Source organism: Bombus pyrosoma, linkage group LG12 (assembly GCF_014825855.1).
Source record: "Bombus pyrosoma isolate SC7728 linkage group LG12, ASM1482585v1, whole genome shotgun sequence".
Lineage (NCBI taxonomy): Eukaryota > Metazoa > Arthropoda > Insecta > Hymenoptera > Apidae > Bombus > Bombus pyrosoma.
This window is the reverse complement of record NC_057781.1, coordinates 11299717-11321655: the sequence shown is the minus strand read 5'-3', so window position 1 is coordinate 11321655 and position 21939 is coordinate 11299717. Positions and strand designations below refer to the sequence as shown.

Below are 21939 nucleotides of genomic sequence, written 5' to 3'. Positions count from 1 at the left end.
TATAATATATTACCGTACTATATACCATGTATTATATACCGCAGAATTATATGAATATCGATACATATGTACGTCGTACGTATAGTACTGGTAATAGTGAAAAGCATGTAAAGCAATATAGGAGAACGTACGAACGTAAATACGACAAACGGGTCAAATGGGGAGACTTATGTCGGATATACATTTCATTTGGCGACTGGCCAATTGGCCTGATCATCCGGAGCACTGCGGGCATTTCACGGATTTCGTCGAATATTTTCAGGATCTTATGGATTTAACGTTTAGCGTTGGAGCAGGTGGTTCTCACCCCAAACATTCGTCTAGCGCGGCTAAAAGTCTTCTAGATTGATCGACGACCCTTCTCTCGTGGTTATGGTTACGCATCCTACTAAAACACATTGCCTCGGGTCTACTCTCTGGTGCCGTTTTAAAGACATGCTTTATATTTTTGCTTTTTATGCATATATATATATATATAATTATGTTGTAAGCAGTAAAGCTTATCTTATTTTTAGTTATAATTATTTCTATATATTTCGTATATAATACATAATACGTTATATGTAAATTATTCTTCATTCAATCGTTTTTATTGTACTCATTTGGCTAATAATATTTGCGAGCGGTTAATATTTATAATACATAGAATAAAAATTGTAATAGAAGCTCTAATCAAGTTAAAATTATTAATTGCGGAAAATTAAAATGTACGCAAGGAAAAAAAATGAAGGCAGGGGGCACCCGGGTTTGAACCGGGGACCTCTCGATCTGCAGTCGAATGCTCTACCACTGAGCTATACCCCCAATTGAGAAATGCTTTAACGATATTACTTTTCTTCCACTATAACATATAATATAATTTAACAAGTAAGTTTAATACCGAATTGAATAATAAATATAATAGTACAGAAAATTGTAATTCATACGTACATATAAATAAATATAACAAACGTACACATCGACATTAAGTTCCATTACAAAATTAAGAAGGAAATGCTACATTTGGCATCGCTACACTATTTTTATTTTTGCGTATAATTGCACGTACTTTGGAATTAAAAGAATTGAACTTGAAATTAAATTGATAATATAATTGTTCATTTACATTTCAAAAGATACACATGTCTTTCTCAGTTTTGATCTCTATAATTTCTATTAACTTTCTAAATTTATAATGATTTAATTATCTAAAGAATTGCTTTACAGTTTCTTTAAATGTCCAATGACAAAATAAGTATATGCTTTTCTACGGCAAACGGTTTTTAATTTCTTTGGAGTGATTATTAAACAGAAATGAACGAGATCGCAGGTAATAGGAAGAATAGACTTTACGATAATCGTAGGTCATCGATGACTGACATAGGGCGGTCGAAAACCAGCTCTTGTTGTCATACAAATAGCCATGAGCTCAACCCCCCGTAAGGCAGGGATGTCGACAGGTAGAGTAATATACTGAGGACCACCTAGTGGCTTCATGACTTAGCCATATGCCACCGTGACTAAGGCACACATGGCCGGGAATCGATGTGTATAGGGCCCCATAAGGGCACAGGATCCCTCAAAAGGGACTTCTTGTGACGCCAACGCATTTCAAAGGCACCAACTTGACACGGATAACTTGTTTACGTTCTTTCGCAGTTCCTTGCTTGATTTAACGTTTGTCGAATGAATCTCATATTTAATAGGAAATTATAATCCTTTCCTTTCGTTAAGAAAATAAGAAAATGCATTTTTTCCCTATTTTCTACGCTTTTAAAGTAACGTACGTACATTGTAATCGTAGATTCGTGTTTTTCATGAAATCACATTCATATATATATAAAATAATATACGACTTTTATATTTTTGTCTCGTAACTCTTAATTGTATGTAAATTATGTTTTACATTCTAAATCGTAACTCGTGTAAATTGTTTATCTTTACATATCTGTATTTTTATATTTTTCTTCATACTTTTATTTTATAGTACAAGATGTGCGTTTGAAAATTATAAATATATAAATGTTCATTTTATAACGCTTTTCTTCGGAATTTAAATTTTGCTTCGTAAACATCATTCGACAATAATTTTGTCGATACATCGGACCCATAACAAACGATACTAAAGTACAAAAAGCAGGATTAGTGCAGATTTTTCTATATTGAGCCGATATCGATAGATGATTTGAAAATTAATTGAAAATCATAGAAACGGACAAACAATTTTTTCTTTTTTTTTAATTAAAACTCAAAAAGTGAATAAAGTTCGTACACATTCGAAAACCATTAATTAAAACGGATTGTCAGCATTTATGCGTTTCTCGGAATACTGTCAAACAGTGAGTGCAAATGATACGGTATCCTGCTATTCGATTACAGTAAAGAGAGCATTGCTATTATTAGGAAACAATAATCAAAGACATGAGATCAATAGACAGTTGGGTGAGTCGTTTTGTAATAGGTTTTCGCAGACTCGCCCCCTCCTCCTCCAAAAAAAAAAAAAAAAAAATGAAACGAACGCAACACGTCGAAGTTAGTCTTCGCAGCTTTCCATTCGGTTTGCGAATTAATCCATCAAAATGGTCACGATATAACTCACACCCAGCTTTTGCCATCCTGTCTCTTTATCTTTTAAAGTTTCGAAATTAATTATGCACTGTATTTATTCCTCTGACACTCGGTGAATTTTCTTTGATCGTCTATCAGCAACTCGAACACGCTTCGTGCGAAATTTGCGAAGAAAGAAATTAAATTCATTCCCTTTTTTTTTTTTTTTCAAGTAGGATAACAATGTCACTATCTTTACTTTCGTTTTCTTCCGCAATACTATTCGTATTATATCGTAACTCTCACTTCTGTCTTCTCGTTTTGCCATTATTTTAGAAATTAAACAAAAAAGTAAGAAAATTGTATCCGATGTGTTTCGTTCGATTTTTCAACACTGTCTGCCATAATCTTCGGAACCTATTCTTTTTATAATGCTACAGTAACCAGCTTGTGCATTTCGGATAACCAAGTGTTACGTCACATCATATAGCGTAAACGTTATGGCCAATTTTCGTGAAGAGAACCGCTCTTTATCGCTATCGTCTGTTACAAAGAAGTGAGCGCTTACGTATCGCTAGCTAATATTCTCTTACGTATATCTGAGCATATTTTTCATTTCTTTATTTGCCTCTTCTTGCAATGTGACGGGAAAATCACAAGAAAACGTATATTTTAACAAAATTTTGGGCTTGTGTAATTTCGTATTATACAATCGCCAAATCTGATTTGTTTTGTCAGATTTACGATGTCTCCTCAGAGGGGACAGCCAAGTGCAAAGGATTAAACATTCGATTTGTTCGTGTTAATGAGAAATTTGAAAAATTTATTTCACTTTTTACGGATGTACGTTTTGTATATCGCTGTTTTGTATTATAGTGGTATAACTCAACACATCTCAAGTTTGATATATGTACCAGCTGTACATTATCAGCTGTTTCTTTTTTTTTTTTTTTTAGTTTTGTGTCAAAGACAAAAATTATTACTTACGCCGCTATCAACTTGGCCTTAGATGTACAACGTTAGCTCATTTTCATTTGAGATATCAGGAGTATAAGATCGTACCGCTTCCATGAATAGTACCATTATGCTACGTCGTTCCTGTAATGTCATTGATTGACTCACGAAGATTTCTTTGCGATGTTTAAAACGCCTCTCTGAATTTTACATCTTGAACGAACAACGATAGTTTATGTGAACCATGTAAATAAACAGTGGTATTTCTTTAATGTTTTGCTTTCTGTTTTCTGTTTTTAATGTTTTTCTTTCATCTTTATGTGTACATACCTGTATATATATATTTTTAATTTTTGTATCATTTCGTATTTAGAGAATGATTGCTTTAGTGATTAATTTATTCATATTATGTTGACATCAGGATTATTTGAATATCGATAGTAAAATTATTAATGCAATTCAGTTATGTGAATGTTATGGATCATAGTAGTACGTCATAACTGTATGCTGTACGAACAATATATTATTAATATCATTACCATATCATTACCTCACTTATTTAAACGATATACATAGATTTCATACTCTATATTTTAACTTTACGACCTATAACGCCCATTAGTCTGCTAGTAATCCGTGTCATTTACGGACATATTTAAAATGGTACAATATTCGTGAGCTCATACTTTAAAAGTAATCAAATCAAAATATTGAAAAGACGATGTTTTAATTGCAGAAAAATATTTCAATGTCCTTATTTTCCTAACAAAAGGAAAACATTACAATCTTCTTTGTTACAATATCTAAATGATAAGAATTCCGAATTAAAGGATGCAACGTATTTCGAAGATAAATTCATTGAATATCGGCGAAAGAGAATTTTCGAACTTTTTACGTTCTTCTGATATTCAAATGTTTCGCTAGAACCGAGAAGGCAAGCTGTCTGTCATATAAAATGAAGAAGAACCTATGTATATGAAGATTCGAGCTTTACTTCTTACCACGTACCCACCTCGAAGACTATTCTGGCTTCAAACCAGCTGGCACCATTAACCCAAATATACATACATATATGCCATTCATAATGAAGAGAGTTCCCAGTAGATAAATTAATCACAAACTCCCCTATGCATTCTTCGCAACTATAGACCTCGGAATTCCCCGATTCGATAATTTACCAGTGAATGAAAGATTCAGGTATCGACAGAAAGTATTATCCGAGGTTTACTTCCACGCTATCTACGTGCGTACATATATGCACATAAGAGCATATGCATACGATGCTTCAATAAAACTAGAATTTATAATAACTTCGATATATATAATATATATTTAATAATTTGCTTGGTAATTGGACGAACTCGTGACAGATTTTCCAAGAAGGGTTCTATAATTTGGAACGTTTCTTCTTCCATACCTGTATTCAATTTTCAACTTGTATAAATAAATTAATCTATGAAACACTATGAAACATAAAGTAGATTTTCGTATTTAGACTGAAATATAACGAACGTCAATGTGCTTGAAATTAGTAGCGCGAAGAAAATAAATGATACGCTTTCTGCGAAAAGAATTTTCCTCGCCAAAAAGTATACTACAGGAGAAATTGATGAATATTTATGCGTGTACATCGAACAAACTTGCATAACATAAACACAATCTTTCATAGTCTATCTTCGCACGTCGCTCTCTTTAAAAACAATATTTCTTAAGCGTACAACACACTGAAGACGCGCGAAGCGTCTCGTACAGTCGTGCCAGTTCGTATAGGCGAGAGTGCGTTTTAAACTCAAAGCGCGCAGCCTTTTCCAAACGAAAATCGCGTTCGTCGGTGATGCAACACCTGCAGTTCCTTTCAAAGAAAGATCTTCGAGTACAGGCACGGCCAAGCATTCTTGCACGGCCCCCTCCATTTCAAACTGTTTTCTCGGTGCGTAGAAACGCGGCATAAGTTGGTGGCGCGACGTTCCGCGGACAGGTGAGCGTGGAAACGGAAATGGAACGCGCGTCTGGTGGACGTGTGCTTGGCCGCGCGTGTACGGGCCAGTTCGCGTGGGATGAGCGTGTGATGGTGCGGATTGACGTCGGTGTGCGCGCCCACGCCACACACCACGCACCGTTCGTGTTCTCCACACCGGCTTGCCCGACTATAGGATCAATATAAACGATGACATAGCGAGAGCTCATCTTTAAGCCACGCCTGCGAGGCCGCGAGCGCCAATGCAGCTACGATCCACCGGCCACGCGGCCAATAGGCGGCTAGCATCGATTTTTCGCGGGCTTTTTTTTCGCGAAAGTGAATTTCTTCGCGACGCTAACGGGAGTGCCGGGCCAAGCGCAACAGAGAGACACGCGGAGAAACGGTGGGACGAGAGAGAGTATCGCACGGTGGCGAGGAAGCAGCGAGACAGAGATGATACCGTCGAGTGTACGGTAGGGAGAGAACAGGGATGGAAGTAGAAATAGAATGAGGCGCTACGCGCGAGGATGGTGTAGCAACGATGGTGCGAGAGAGGGAGTGTAGCAGGGAGTAAAAGAGGAGACGCCCGTGGAGAAGGCGGAGGATGAGGATCGATGAGGACAGGGTGACTCTTCCAGGGGTAAACGAACCCCCATTTCATCTACCCTTCGCGCTGTTATCGGCTGTCCCTTTTTCAATCGACGGAACCCCTGCTGCTAGAGTATCGACGTAGCCCGCGAGTTCATCTGCATGCGTGGCCTGTTGCCTGTTGCAAGACGCGGCCGCATCATGCAGCCACGCCGCGCACGTACACATCGTTCGTCACGCTTTTTCACGCGCTCGTTCAAACACGCGACACGCGAGCCTGTCGGTCCGCCGAACATTAATCCCGGACGTCCGTTGGACAACGATGGTTCCGCGAGCTATCCATGGGCTTTAACAAATCGAACCGGGCTATGGGAAAAGAAGATATCGCTCGAGATCAGATTTCAGAGAAATGAAAAACATTGTAGGTGTCTAAAGGTAGTTTTTATTCTCTGTTCTTACACATCCGTAGAACAAGCCCAACGTACTAGAATAAAATGAAAAATTAGATAGATCAATGTACATTTGGCGACCGATCTTTTTATTTCAGAATAAAATACTTTCGACGGAGATAGAAGAATTTCTCAGACAATTTGGTTCTTCTTGTCCCGAAGAAGCTGGAGAATTTGATATTCGGAAATGAATATCTGGTTAGTAGACCACTAGATATTCTCGATAACGCTCGTGAAAGCTTGTCAAATTGTTCTTCGTCTGATATTTAATTTCAATTCGGATTTTATGGGAAAGCGATGTCTTCGCTACTCTGGGCAAGAAATGGTTCGAACAGATCGTTTGTAATCAACGATTTATAAGAGGTATCGTGAAGCCAGTCGGTTCGCCGAAGGCTTCATGAGCTTCAAAATGTAACATTATTCCTTTTGCCATTATAAATCAATATCTCTTCTGAAGAAAATCTTCGTTATAGGTTAGGAACCTACAACGTGCTTCATAACAATTGTTGGATACGGAATTATTTATATATAATTTTCCAATACGAAAGATATACGATACTCATTAGCTCATAAGGGGTTTCATCAGTTTCATCGCTTCAATTTACCATGAATTCGCCACTTAAAACAGCTGATTAAACCGGATGCGATAACACTTGTATGTTTCTTGTGTCTTATCATCATTGCAGTAGATATCTGTCTATGTTACAATGATTTATTATCAAGTTGAAAAGCAATATATTTTCTGCAATCTACAGCAATGCCTTCGTCCTTATATGTATATCTACATATATATATATTCATAATGAATATTTACGCGAATGCGGAAAATGCATTTCCGGTAAATTTGTTTCGAAGTTTTTAACTATTGAAATTTTATGCATATAGTCATATTGTTTTACAGTGTTCGCTATTATTCTTAACCTATATTATACAATATATAATACCTAATACCTAAATCACGTTTGTATTTATCATAAAAACAACATTTTCTTTCCATCTTCTGTAATTCAGTTTGTAATAATTTCTTCGTACAAATTCTCATCTATGACTCTTTTATGATTCTTTTTCGCTAATAAACAGTTCCCTGACACTGATTCTCATTAAAATAAATCTACATTACTTTGCATGTTTTCACTGTTCAGTCCTCGCGCGGTAAACGTTCATTGTAGTATTCCGATTGGCTATAGAAATTCTTCTCGTGTGGTTATGACTTAAGCAGTTTTATGCAATCCACGAAACAATTACCTTTCACGTACAATCTTCCAATTATCGATTCATTCGAATTTCATTGAGAATCTCGTGATCCAAATTCCAAATTGAATTTCTTAGTTACTACTATCTGCTTACTTTAGCTATGGATAATAAGCTGAAAATTTGTTACAACTGCACCTTTGTGTACTAAAAGGGATTATATATCACGGGAAATGCCATACCGTGATTGCTATACGCTATTGTACTTAATATTATTTAGCCTGTTAGACTCTTTTTATTTTTTATTTTATTTTATTTGAAAATTCGACGAGAAAGTTATTCGGAAGTAATCGCGTCAATGATATTCGATTGATAGGTTTCAAATCTCTATTTATTTAAAATTGAACACGACGTAAACAACCTGTTATTACATCGAAATATCTTCATATAAATTCCCTTTGTAGAACATATTTGTTGAAATTAAAGTCTAAAATTTCCTACGGAAGAAACACGTATTATTTTATATAGAAAGACTGGACGTTGATTTACATACACGCAACGAATTTTCGACTTTGTTGGTTCAGTACCCTGTGGCGCGAAACATATTGCGCGGGAAAGTTTGTTTCGCCTGTTTCTACACGTTTTTTGCGGAACAACACGAAATAGCAATATACAAAGTAGTAACTAAGTAAGAAGGACGATAACATGTACGAGGGTATAGTAAACAAACGAAAGAAATAAAAGAAACACAGTGTTTTTACCACAAAAAATGAATTACATTTGAAAAGGTCATAAATTAATATTATTATTAAAAGAAATTGGAATTTTAAGCAGTTGTACTATTTTCATGAAGTTATAAATTTGTCAAACTATCGATTAGTAATTTTTTTAAACAATATGTAGCATGTATTTTGTACCGAAACTAACGCGATTTAGTAATATAATTTTACTTATTTTATTTATTTAATTACTAAAATTGAAGAATTACCAACCCAGAATAATATAACATTTATGTATTTTATCAATATTTTAAGATAAGAAGGAAGAAGGCGCCAATACTCGTCTACTCTGCCCTCTATGACGGTTCGTTAAAACACTCAACACACTATCGAAAAGGTTCCACGTCTCGATAGCTCCACAGATAACTCGAACTATACTCGTCGTTCGTGGTTTACGGAACACCGCGTCACATCTTCTGTAATACCGATCTTATTTCGCCCTTCATAATTTATAACATTTTGTCGAGTACATGTATATATGTATGCACATGTGTACGTACTTCTATTGTTGAAAAATAAAAATGTAAAAACTGTAGTTGTTAAGTTCAAAAAGTTTAAAAAGTTTAATTACACCTGTATGTTAAGAAAAAGTCATCTCCACATTTAGTACAAATAGAACCACAGACGAGATCCTTCGTCCATCGATTACCTTTTATCGTTTAAAATTATCGAAACGTTTACAATAGGCCATGAAACCATTAGCTCACACTTTGCAATGAAAATGCATTTGAAGCATTCCTTCTCACTTTCTTACGTGTACATCGTGGAGACACGAACAGGTGTACCTTTCCACTTTCATTTTTTATTTATACTAGAATGGAAAACAAACGGGCATTCGTTCGCCTAGTTTAAATGTACCGTAATAATAGTTTACGTTCAGATAAACGAATTTAATGACCAGAAGTTTGTTTAATTGAGCATTAACATGGTAATAACTAAGGTCTTGTTTGAATAAACGGAGCACGTTCAAACGAACTAATTGCAATAAAGGTAAAGTTATAAATTGCAGTGGACGTAATAAAAGCTGTGACCCTTTTCGAGGCCTTTTCAGGATGCGAGATACGAAATTTCGTATAACCTCGCGTCTATTCTGTATTTAATTAATGATAGTACCATTTAAGGATGAAATAAAATTGTGAATTTTACTATATAAAATTATAAAATTTATTTAAAAAAAATATATTTCGAATGGAGGCGCCGGGCATCGATCCCGGTACCTCTCGCATGCTAAGCGAGCGCTCTACCATCTGAGCTACGCCCCCCATGTGCTAAAGTGTTTTTATTTTGTATATTTATATTCATTTATTTTTATATGATTAAAGTTTTTACTTATTTCACTTTATAAAACGCGTAATAATGCATGAAATGCATATATTGAACGATCTAAATCAATATTATTGCAGTAGTATTAAAATGTTTATTATGGACTGTAAAAATGTTACATTTCGCAACAAATTTAATTTTTGTATGTTTCTAGATAAAGGAATGCTAACTTTTTCTTTTGTTAAAACATGTTCAAGTTAGAATTTGTATAAGAAGCATGAAACAGTTCTGGTTTATGGTAGTGATACAATTAAACATGTTGACCGTGACAATCACCACAAATATTCATGGCCATATTATTTATTGTTTCTCAACTGTCGATGTTATGCAAGTAAAGGCTTAGTAAATGTAGGCACTTACTATGGATTCCATGAGACGAAAAGCCACATTTACGTTGTCTAAATTATAGGTCAACTTGCATTCGTCTTACTATTAAAGTATAGTTCAAACGTAATTTTCATAGTTTAAAAATGTAACACTGTATATCATAGAAATATGTATACAATGATAACATTGTATGGAAAATAGTAGCTTTAACCTTCTGTTTTGACAAACCTTTTCAATCTTACGTTTTAACGATAAACGAGTACGCGTTAATCGCGTTCATAATATACGTGCATATTATGAAATAAATTATAAAATATCGCAGTTTAAGCAGAATATTAATAATTTTCAATAATATAAAAAAACTCAAGCACGAGTACGCACCTGACGCGGATTAAATCGTGATGCGAGATCGGGACGGGATCGCGCATAAATCGAGCACGGAACATGAAACGAAGAGCAGCGATGACTCGAGCGCGACTCGTGCTGCCAATTGTTAAAAAGTGAAGTTTGTTGCGAATTCTCAACTAAGTGCCGATGAGTCAGGTTGCAACCGATCGGTTGATATAGCGAACCTTGAACGAAATTAACGCTCAAGGTGGAGGTAAATTAAATATGCCGAGTAGTAGTATCGTTTGGTTATTTATTTGCACCTTTTAGTATACACGAAGAGTTTGACTTCTTGATGAAGACTATTGTAAGATTTTGTTGATATTGCTTCCAGAAACTTACTCTGGTCATTATATACTAATTTTCCTTATAATTGTTTCTTTTGACTTGCCCCATCGGGCACTTAGGGCGATTATAACCTCTTAACGAGGTCCGTATCACTTGAGAAGTAGGAAACCATTTCGAAAGATTTTGACTTTCCCAACAAAGGCAAAAGTGCAGTCCGAATCAAAAACGGACGGCCACTCCAAATTGCAAACAAAGTCGACTATGCTGACTCTTCTGAATTTTTCGCCGATCAACTGATTAACAATGACGCGAGCCGATATCGACTCGCCGATTTCTACCTCTGCGTAGAAATATCTTCTTCCACTGGTTTGCTCGAATTTTCCGAAACATGCAGAAATCTAAGCTATTTGAACGGCTAATATACGGAAAAGTCAACGGCGGATGCGGAAGAATAAGAAATTACCGTCCTCCGCTGTTCGCGGTGATAACACTTCCAGGTGTTAGAAAAACAAACGCGATCAGCTAAATGTTTGGGACAAAAGATCGAAAGGCAAAAACATCGACAAGTTTCTTACTTTCCGTTGTTTCCAAACAAACGAAACTTTCCGAAAATATGATGACTTGACGTTTCTTCTTCTCAACAATGTATTGATAATTAAACCTTATTTATTTAATCAAGAGCTTGGTAATGATTAACATAAAAAAATTTTTCAAGTCGGCTCGTTGGTCTAGGGGTATGATTCTCGCTTCGGGTGCGAGAGGTCCCGGGTTCAAATCCCGGACGAGCCCAAGGTGAATCTTTTTTTATTCTTTTCTTAATTACTCATAGGGTTGATAATTATAGATTTATTGGTATAATATTCCATTTAACCGTTATTCTTTTTAGTCAATGAATGGAGAGTTTAACTTATGTAAAATGTACAACAAAAGATAAAGTTAAATTATAAATGTACTAACTGTGGTTACATTAGTAATTTTAAGCAGTTTTATACAGACTATTATGCAACGAACAATTTACTTTTCCCTTGGCTGGATTATACATGTAGACAAAGAAGTACCAGTCAGTTGGCAGCTAAATCTCAATGGACTATTTGTAAAACAGGATTAACAGATTGATTTCATTCATTGCATTATTCACACGTTGTGTTATATTATCCACGTGTAAATATCGTTATGGATTATAAAATATAACCAAGTTTGAAGCGTTGATACGAAATTATTAATTTATCGATATTTTTTATTCCATTCCATTTGGTCAGGTCTGCAATATTCAGGAAATGCTGGCGAAGAAGCGCAACACGTAATACGACTGTAGCCTGAAGTAGTCGAAAATATGTTGTAAATTGTTTTAGTTAGGTATGTAACAGTTAGAAATTTTTAACCATTATCTGCTCACGTGGAAGACAGATTACAAGGTTAGTTTAAATAAGTTTAAATAAGTTTAAATAAGTTTAAATAAGTATTTCTATAGCCCACTTATAACGATGCAAAGGTCATGCATATGTAAAGAAAGAAATATTGCAACGAATAAAAATTTGTTATGAACCTTATACGCCACTTTCAATGTATCCTCAATTATTGCTTAAAATAATCAAAAGTTATTTTAGCTATTTTATCATTAGATTATGTATAATTTATATGTTAATATATAGGTGCCACCATCACAGAATCCACAGAAATCATATTGTATGTCGTTAAAACTCATGGAAATATCCTGAATTTTAATTATTATTGTATCATGATTGGTATTGTTTCGCATAGAAATTACATACGATTATATACGTAAGGCGATGCAAATAGAATCTAAGATATGCAGGAAATGAATGGAAAAATCGCCTTTGCCTTTTATGTATTGTCGTAATCTACCAAGGTTGGCCGCAGCATTCAAAATCGATTTAGTTGATAGTATGCACAGAAACATCGGCCATTTAAACACCGTTATAATCGGTAAATGGGAAATGGTCTTAGGTAGCCGAAGCTATATAAAGGGGATGGCTCTACTATTACAGTCAGTGGGGTATATTCTCGTCGTAGGTGAAACTTGTTTAAAAAATTTCAAGTCTGCTTTCTCTTCGCTCAAATTGGAAATTAACTTCGCTTTTAAGTAAGTAAACTTACTTTTATTCGATGACTCAATTTTTATCTTGTTAACGTTAATTTCATGTTCATGAATTCACGGATTTATTGAACGTTATTGATCAGTCGTTTGATTTATCGATGGTTCTGTGCATTGATTCATTGGGAAAATAATGGTTGACACGATATTATTGTAATTCTATCGTAAATCATAGACATTACCATAGTGGAGTGATCGATCGGTAGCGAATCTTAAACGTAAGTCAATTGCTTGCATAAATTGGGCGCTTTGATTAATTTTTAACATTTAAAAATAGTTAATAGTTAAATCCCTTGTTTTTGAAGTAGGGAATGCTATAAAAGTCAACTTGGCAAATAAATTGAAGATTAATTGAATTGTGCAAATAGAAATATAACGAGATGTGAACTTATTTCTTATGGTAAATTAATAAATTGTAATTGTTAACGAATTAAAATTTATGAAGATAGGAAAAGTAAGAAAATAATTAGTTTTAGCTACTTTTCGGAATATTTTAAAATGTCGTTAACGTCATACCAGCAATTACGAAATACAACATATTTTACAAACTTAGAAGATACATGCCATTTAGATAGCTAATATAACATTATAAAATGTGATAATAGCGATCCGAATGATTATTATTTATTCGTTTTTTTTTTATCTTTAACACCTTTCTCTACTCGATATAATTTTCTTTGATGAAACGAAGGCCGTTATGCTTGAACGCTTCGATTTTATATTCTTCCGTGTGTTCTGGATTATTTCAAGGACATTATTTCTATGTTTAAAATTTTTATAGGTTCTTTTTGTTTATTAAAAACAGACAAGAGTATTTAGAGATGATTTCTTATATTTCATCAATGAACAAAATTAGAACGTTAGTTGTTTTTAAATGTTAAATACTCCTTTTCCATATTACAATCAGTTTTTCTACCAAAAATCGTTTCTACAGAACTATTCGTAACGTGTATTCTGAATTATCATACATCGAATTAATTATTTTAATTACAAATTTAAGCAGCCTCTGCTATTCAAATAATTTTAATATTTTCAATATTATTACATAAATTTTAGGAATTTATGTATCTAATTATTCATTCATATACATATAACGTTATTACGATTTCCTAATGATATTTTTATGTTAAATTTATGCTTTTTATCTTTTTTGTACAATAGATGTTCGTATAATGTGATGTTCGTGGCGCGTATTACACGATCAGAAAATTAATACCGCGCACGTGTATAACACGATTGCTGTATAAGTCCTATGTGGCAGTAAATCTTAGAAAATGTATGTGGAAATATTAGAGCTACAAGAGCATATATCACTGTCTTAAACGTAAAATAAGTAAACAGGAACACCATTAGTAATCGTTTTGCCTCTACTTTCTCCCTGTACTGTTGTGCGATAGGAATCATTTAATTAAAGTAATAAGCTGAAATTGTGTGTAAATCGATAGTTTGATAACATAAAAGAACAGAAGATACAGTGAAAACTGACAGATACGCGTATGCGTTACTTTATACTAACAAGTAATAAGTAAGAAAAAAAAAATGATTTCTTTCATATAATAAACAATCAATAGTTTCTCAACTATTGAGCTTGTTCTCTAAATAATTTCTATAAATCTAATTTGTAACATCAATTATACAACTTCAATTATACAACTGTTTACGCATAATGGCTCATAATGATATCACATTTCTGTGTTTAGCGTAATAAGTATCGTTGACAGGTGACTTGTTAATATCGAGGAATACTATAATTTATGTCATTAGAACCGTATTAGGCAATCTGTTTAGCCATTTGCGAAACTTTAATGAATTTCTTCGAAATTCTTGAAATAGAATCTTTTTCGTTTCCTTGGTGTTACACGTTGATTAAGTGTATTTTTTCCTTTTTTTTGAATAATTATGGAGAAATCAGGAGAAAGTTTACTATATATAGGTATTTAAAGTTATCCAGCGCGGTTCAAGAAAAGTCAGTTACGCGTGGACCATTCTCGATTCGATATCTGTGTCATAGTTCTTAGTCACGTGTTATTCCATTCGATCGTTAAGATCCATTTCGATTTGAAATTTGAGATTCGTATGTTATTTGGTGCTAATATTATGTGAGTATTTGTTTCGATTGTTGCGGGCAAAACATCTAATTCGAAACGTTTCGTTAAGATTTTGATATACACAGTATCGTAAGCAAAGAAGTGTGCTTTGTTATTCACAAATTGTCATTTTAAATCTGTGAATGTTAAAAGGAAACAAGTTTCATAATTTTATGTATTTCAGTTTGACGTTCTTTGTAAAGAATCGCGGATAATTGTGTTTTGTTTTAATTATGTTTTTAAGTAATAATGTGTCCTGTTTATTAAAAATGTCATGGAGAATATTTCCTTAATGTATTTCAATTTGTGAAACAAGTGTACCTGTTAACTTGGAATAAAAAAATGCACCGTTAATGTGTTGCAATTAAATTAATGCAAATAAATTAGCTCTTCTCATTCGGAAAGGAAATAATGTTTTGTGTGTGATGTGCTGACAAATGATAATGTACACATTACGTTTCATTGGTAATGTTGCGAGTGCATCGAATGTATCGAATCCGTTAGTGCAAATAGTTTCTGCTAGAAAGGATTATCCGTTCGGATGAATGTAAAATATATCAATGTTTAGCCGTAAGACAAATCAGCACATTCGATTTAAATCTTTTATATGGTTCAAGAAAAATTATTTAAATTTGTCGACAATCATTTTTTATTATATAATTATTTTTATCAATACTATTTCCAGTATCGAATAACTTTATTTAACTATTCATTTATTTATAATTTATTTGACTATTTTATTTATAGACGCAAAAATAATCAGCCGAAGGTCGTAATTTTCGTAAATTGTTCGTAAATTGTTGCCAACAATGGACAACAAGCAGTTCCTCGATTTTGGCAAGGCAATGATCGATTTCGTGGCTAATTATACGGCCAACATAAGAGATAGAAATGTCCTCGCGGATGTGGAGCCAGGATATCTTTTTAAACTGCTACCGGAAGAAGCTCCACAGAAACCGGAAGATTGGCAACAAGTGCTTACAGACGTCGAGCGTTATATTTTACCAGGGGTAAGACATTTTATTACGTGCAATTTTCCTCTCCCTTAAAGAAAAGGATTTCGTAATTTTGTAATTTCACTCGCTATTCAATTACCGGCACAAGAAAAATATATTTCTTATTATGTCATTACAAAATGGCTTGTTGGCCCATCGAGATTAATTGGCATCAAAGAACGGAACAAAACTTGGATTATAGAGGTTCGTACGAAGAATATTTCTATCAACCTTCATACTAATTTTAGTTCTTACTGCAATTCTTAATGCCTCGACTCTGTACTATTTTATTTCAATTTGTCCATTTTGTCCCGTTTGCACTATCTACTTTTTACCGTTGGTCCTTGTGCAGTAAATCCAAGTACATGAAGTGATCCGGAAGGACACGATTTTATTTCTTCGCGTTCGGAAACTGTTCAACTCGTTAGAAGCATATTCGCGAAGAATCCATCAGCAGCTGTAACGTGTTCGTGAGCAGTGTTTGTCAACGTGTTCGTTAGTTGGTGAAGACGCGTCTTAAGAAACACATACATGATACACACAACAGATAAAATACAGCCTGTCACATTTCTGGAGAAATTTGCAAATTTTACGTCTCGCGAATTGATGTTCAAAAATAAATAATAAATAATAAGCAGAAAAGACTTTGAACTTTGTTACTTGTGGAATTATCGTTTTCTCTTGAATAATTGTTATCCGACTATATAAATATTTAATACAACTTTTTTACTGAATGAATCGTTTTTTTTTTTTATAGGTGACCCATTGGAATTCACCACATTTCCACGCATTCTTTCCAGCGGGAAACTCGTACCCCTCGATTGTAGCTGAAATTCTAAGCGCCGCTATTGGCTGTATAGGATTATCGTGGATAGCTTCTCCTGCGTGCACTGAACTAGAAGTAATAACCTTGAATTGGATGGGAAAATTATTAGGATTACCAAAACAGTTTCTCTACAGTAACGAAGGATTTGGAGGAGGTGTTATACAGGTAAATAATTATAAAAAAGTAAGGTTACCGTAGAAGAATATTAAAAATATTCTTCATACAGGAAAACAGTAAACATATTTTCATTCTTACGCCAGTAATATTTTTATTTCTTATAAAACATTTGTAAATAGTAATTTTTTTATTTGTGAAGTAGTATTTATGTATACGACAGAATGCTGTATTATGAACGAATTATCAAATAAGATAAGGATTTACTCAAATAAATTTAGAATATATGTATACAATTTTATATATATATATAATATAAGAATAGATATATAAAATGATAAATATATAAAATATTTTACAATAATAAGTCAAGCAACGGTATATACTATTCAATAAGGTATGTAATGTTTCGACGAATGAACGCGAATTAGTACACAAACTTGACGCCAGAGGGAGAGGCTTCTCGCTAGTGAAGTAGGTACCAGTATAATATAACTGTCAGCCGAGCGAGTGGGTCAGTACTCTGGTTTCCCTTCAAATCACGTATAAATCTTTCGCCTTTTACTAAAGATTTCCGTGGAGGGGAACAATTGATGAGTCTGTAAACTAATTTTTTGTCGTACCCAACGTATGTTGGGTCATTTATAAATGAAAAACATAACAAATTTTTCAGGAGATGGAACGATGGTAAACGCAAAAATATTCTCTCAACGAATAGACCGTTGATAGAAATTTTCCTGCAGATCGTCGTTGAAAATACGTTGTAACTTGCAGAAGTATGTGTTTGAATGTACCAAGATATTATCGTTAGGTACAAAATACTTGCAATTCCGTTTCTTCTCAAGTTATTATTGAAGGAGTTATTCTTAGTATTTATTAACAGATGTTACACGAAGTGGTTAAGTAAAATTTTGTACATGACAAAATTGTTCAGTATTTTGTTGTATGATATTTTAGCAATTTTTAATAATCGTAGCATTAATTAAAAAAAAATTGGGCTCGTCCGGGATTTGAACCCGGGACCTCTCGCACCCTAAGCGAGAATCATACCCCTAGACCAACGAGCCGATGTGTACGGCTGCTGATTGATTATTAAGAAAATTAATAATTGTATAACAGTATTAACGAAATGAAATAAGTCTTAGAAATTATTGTAAATTAATTTTCATACATTACTTTACGAGTATACTGCTTTAGTTCTACCTCAAGGTTACTATTCATTCGTACTACAGCCATGTCAAATTTACTTGTTATTGAATTAATTTATTTAAATTTATATCACAACATATGCAATACAATTTATTTTACGTAAATAAGTTAAAATCTTTCAAATAAATCATGATTATCATATAGAGTAGTAACTTGAAATTATAAGCACGTATATCTTTTAATTGCATTAGAGTAAATAAAAAATTGGAAATTTTATGCGTGCAGAATGCCATTGGTACTTTGGGCTATTGTTAATACAGTCATTTTTATTTGTGTCGAATAATTAGGGATCAGCCAGCGAGACCACGTTGATAGCTTTGTTAACAGCAAGGGAACAAACAACACGTCGTATGAAACTTCTACACCCAGATTTGGATGAAGCTACCATCAAGAAGAAATTAGTTGCATACACATCCGGTATGTATCACATAATGCGAAACTTGTTTTCCATCTTAATCTCTTAATTATTTTCCTAAATCTCCTTGTTTCTAAATCAGTACTATAAATTATAACCTAAGGTGATTTATAGTTATGATCATGATTTATAATAATTACATCTGTACATATTAAATATATAAATTATTTAATTTCTAATATATCGATAATAGATCGATCCTGTTTTTATAGATTAAAATATTATCTGTCGTCTAAACTATGTACTATGTCGATAACATTATTATCTGACTAGAAGCCAACAAGCTAATTACATATATAAAATGGTAAAACAAATTGACAAAGTTACCGTACAAAGATATCATTTAAATAAGAAAACTACACTCTCTAAAATCTACTCACATTCGTATTTTCAAGTTTCATTGCTTCTATACCTTTTTTTTGAAATTTGTTCCATAGATCAATCGAACTCGTCTGTAGAGAAAGGGGGGATATTGGCATCGATCTTTATGAGACTTTTACCTACCGATGACAAATGTGTCTTACGCGGTGAAACGTTGCTGAAAGCGGTTAAGGAGGATTTAGCGAAAGGTTTAATACCGTGTTGCGTGATATCAACTTTGGGAACCACTGGTACATGTGCTTTCGATAAGCTTGACGAATTGGGACCTATTTGTAACGAATACAATATGTGGTTGCACGTCGATGCAGCTTACGCAGGTAAATCTATTCTTATAAGATATTATCTTTGTAGTAGCTGTCTTCGTATATTTTTGTTAAAATGAGCATACTATAGGGATGTTGGATTTTTGTAAATTTAAAATTTAAATTTACAAACATGTCGAATTACGACTAATTGTGAACGAATATATTGTTTTACAGGTGCTGCTTTCATTTGTCCCGAGTATCGATATTTAATGTCCGGCGCTGAATATTGCGATTCCTTTGTTGTGAACGCACACAAGTGGCTGTTAGTTAATTTCGACTGTTCTCTTTTTTGGTATGTATATACCTTTATCTCACCATATTAAAGTCGAATGATAATTGAATAACAGGAAAGAATTGAAAATGATTTCAGGGTTAAAGATTCTAGGAAACTTATCGAGACGTTTAACGTAGAAAGAATTTACCTAGAACATAATAAAAAAGGACCAGTTCCAGATTACAGAGTACGTACTTTTCTTCAAAATATCGATTTACTTTATTCCGTTATATCGTAAAACGTCTTACGTTTCAAAGTTATTTTACATTTGAACAAAAATTTAATACGCTAATAATTATTTTTCAGCATTGGCAAATTCCTTTGGGTCGCCGTTTCCGCTCCTTAAAAATCTGGTTTCTACTTCGTATATATGGAAGCGAAGGAATCGAGCAGTATATACGACATACGATACGAATGGCGGAGATGTTTGAAAATTATGTTAAATCTGACAGTAGATTTGAACTAGCGACAGAGAGATCTATGTCTTTAGTCTGTTTCAGATTGAAGGTATGAACGAAAAAATGAAGACGCTTGTATTATAGATTGATCTTCTTACAATTTCTTTGAAATCTCGACGATACGTTATTTAGTATATCACCTGTACATAATTCGATCTTTAAAGAGCCTGGCCACGTCAAAATAGAAATGCTCCGTTTAAAAGTTAAAAATTTGAACGCGTAAATTTTAACACGTCCCATGGTAGGCCGTTGCAAAAATGATTTTTCCATTAATTATAGAAAAATCGTTCTTACAAAATTGTTGAACTACTAATACGTTGTACAAAGAGTCCCAACCTGAGTGGTACGTATGTCCAGTTAGCGACATCGTCCGTTGCTCTATTCTCGAGTTGTCATGTGACGCGGAAGTTTGCGACAGGTCGTTTGGCATTGGGCGGACCCGTTCGGCGCTTAAGATGCTAATTAACTTGTCGACGAATAGGTCCGAGTTGTAAATTTTGTAACGTGCAATATGAGAAATTGCATCTTCCCAAAAAATAGCAATAATGTTGTCCGTATCGTAAACTGATGATTGTCTCAAATCGTCAACAATGTGCAATATGCGACATGGGTAATTTCGGTGTTTAAAATATCGCGTATTACGATGTAAACTTTGTTATGGTGCGCGCGTAGAAAATACAAACAGCCAAGAAATTTCTCTTTAAAGGGAGAATCTCAGACATCCCTGGAGAATATCCAATACTTTATATATCAAATACACTCGAGGGATATTGTCTGATATGTGTACAATGCAACTATTTAGACATTTTTCTAGCAAAATTAAGAAAGAACAAGTTTTGAATAAAAAATGCATTTTCAATTGAAAAGTTTGAAAAAAAGAATACTTTACGACGAGCATAAAAGATATTTCCTATTTTAGGGTGACGATCGGTTGACAAAGGAACTTATCGATCGCCTAACAGAACGGAAAAAGATTTATGTAATTCCTGCAACGCACCGTGGAAGATTAATCATCCGATTTATGGTAGGTTCCCGTATTACTCGCGAAGAAGATATCACGTTTGCATGGGAGGAAATTACAAGTCAAGTGACAGAAATTTTGCGATCATTGACTGCTGCTACACAGAGAGAGGTACAGAGAGAGAAATCTTTAAAAAATTCGGTAGGCGATGTCGTGTCGAGGATAGAAAGCTTGAACATTGAATCAAAAACGCAAAAGATATCATAGAAGTGTGCTGCAAAAACATTCTTTGACCAGAGACAACGTCAACGAAGAATAAAACAATCATTTTGTACGAAACTCGATTTTTAGTCACATTACATAGTAGCATATGTATTTACAGATTCAGGCTGCAGAACAAAAATTATTGTTGTTTAAATAGTAGAAGCTTGACGTTCGATTTTTGAAAATTATATATCGCAGCTTTAAATTATTCTTATTTGAGTGCGTTAGATCTTATAAATATACCTCAACAACAGAGATATTCTACGGTATATTAGCCTACACAGAAAATATAGAATATAATTTGTAATTTAATTTAAGCTTGAATTACGTTATAAGAATGTATCTTCGTCGATAATAAATATTTCATGTGCATTCAAACTATGTTTTTGATCCTTAACATTTATATCTGCGATAACGAAATGACCAACTTCAGTAAAGGAATTAAATTCCAAAAATTTGAATCTTCCTCTATCGTATTTCAAAATCCGTGGATGACTTTAACGTTCTCGCGTGCCGCGTACGTATATTTAGAAATATGTAGCGGCACACGAGCTAGAGGACAACTCAAATCATGTTGTTTTGCCTCGGAGTATCAACGTCGCTAGGGCATGCATAACGTAATAATAAATAAACTCCAGGCAAAACAATGTCACCGCTACGTGCAACCGTCAAACGAAGAGTAATTTGAATATTCCGGTACTCCCTCGACCAGTATAAATAAACGGACGCGACCGTAAGAGTTGAATCATCAGTCAGTCGTGC

The 21939-nt window shown here is 33.9% G+C and overlaps 1 protein-coding gene, 1 long non-coding RNA gene and 5 other non-coding genes across 7 annotated transcripts; 4 read left to right on the top strand and 3 right to left on the bottom strand.

Moving 5' to 3' along the window:
* Window positions 1-732: 732 nt before the first annotated feature.
* Window positions 733-804, bottom strand: Trnac-gca. Its single transcript has one exon. It is a non-coding gene; the product is annotated as a tRNA-Cys (tRNA).
* Window positions 805-5477: 4673 nt separating this feature from the next.
* On the top strand, window positions 5478-9356 carry LOC122573917. Its single transcript, XR_006318836.1, has 3 exons — window positions 5478-6449; window positions 6576-6675; window positions 8703-9356. It is a non-coding gene; the product is annotated as an uncharacterized LOC122573917 (long non-coding RNA).
* Window positions 9357-9636: 280 nt separating this feature from the next.
* On the bottom strand, window positions 9637-9709 carry Trnaa-agc. The gene has a single exon. It is a non-coding gene; the product is annotated as a tRNA-Ala (tRNA).
* Window positions 9710-11489: 1780 nt separating this feature from the next.
* Trnap-cgg lies at window positions 11490-11561 on the top strand. Its single transcript has one exon. It is a non-coding gene; the product is annotated as a tRNA-Pro (tRNA).
* A 1183-nt stretch (window positions 11562-12744) lies between these two features.
* On the top strand, window positions 12745-21555 carry LOC122573414 (3,4-dihydroxyphenylacetaldehyde synthase-like). Its single transcript, XM_043739749.1, has 9 exons — window positions 12745-12876; window positions 15723-15985; window positions 16728-16961; window positions 18407-18536; window positions 18972-19232; window positions 19395-19512; window positions 19591-19681; window positions 19801-20001; window positions 20872-21555. The coding sequence occupies exons 2-9, from the start codon at window positions 15785-15787 to the stop codon at window positions 21178-21180; spliced, it is 1545 nt and encodes a 514-aa protein (XP_043595684.1). The 5' UTR covers window positions 12745-12876; window positions 15723-15784; the 3' UTR covers window positions 21181-21555.
* Window positions 17429-17550, top strand: LOC122573993. Its single transcript, XR_006318854.1, has one exon. It is a non-coding gene; the product is annotated as a U5 spliceosomal RNA (small nuclear RNA).
* Trnap-agg lies at window positions 17906-17977 on the bottom strand. The gene has a single exon. It is a non-coding gene; the product is annotated as a tRNA-Pro (tRNA).
* Window positions 21556-21939: the final 384 nt, after the last annotated feature.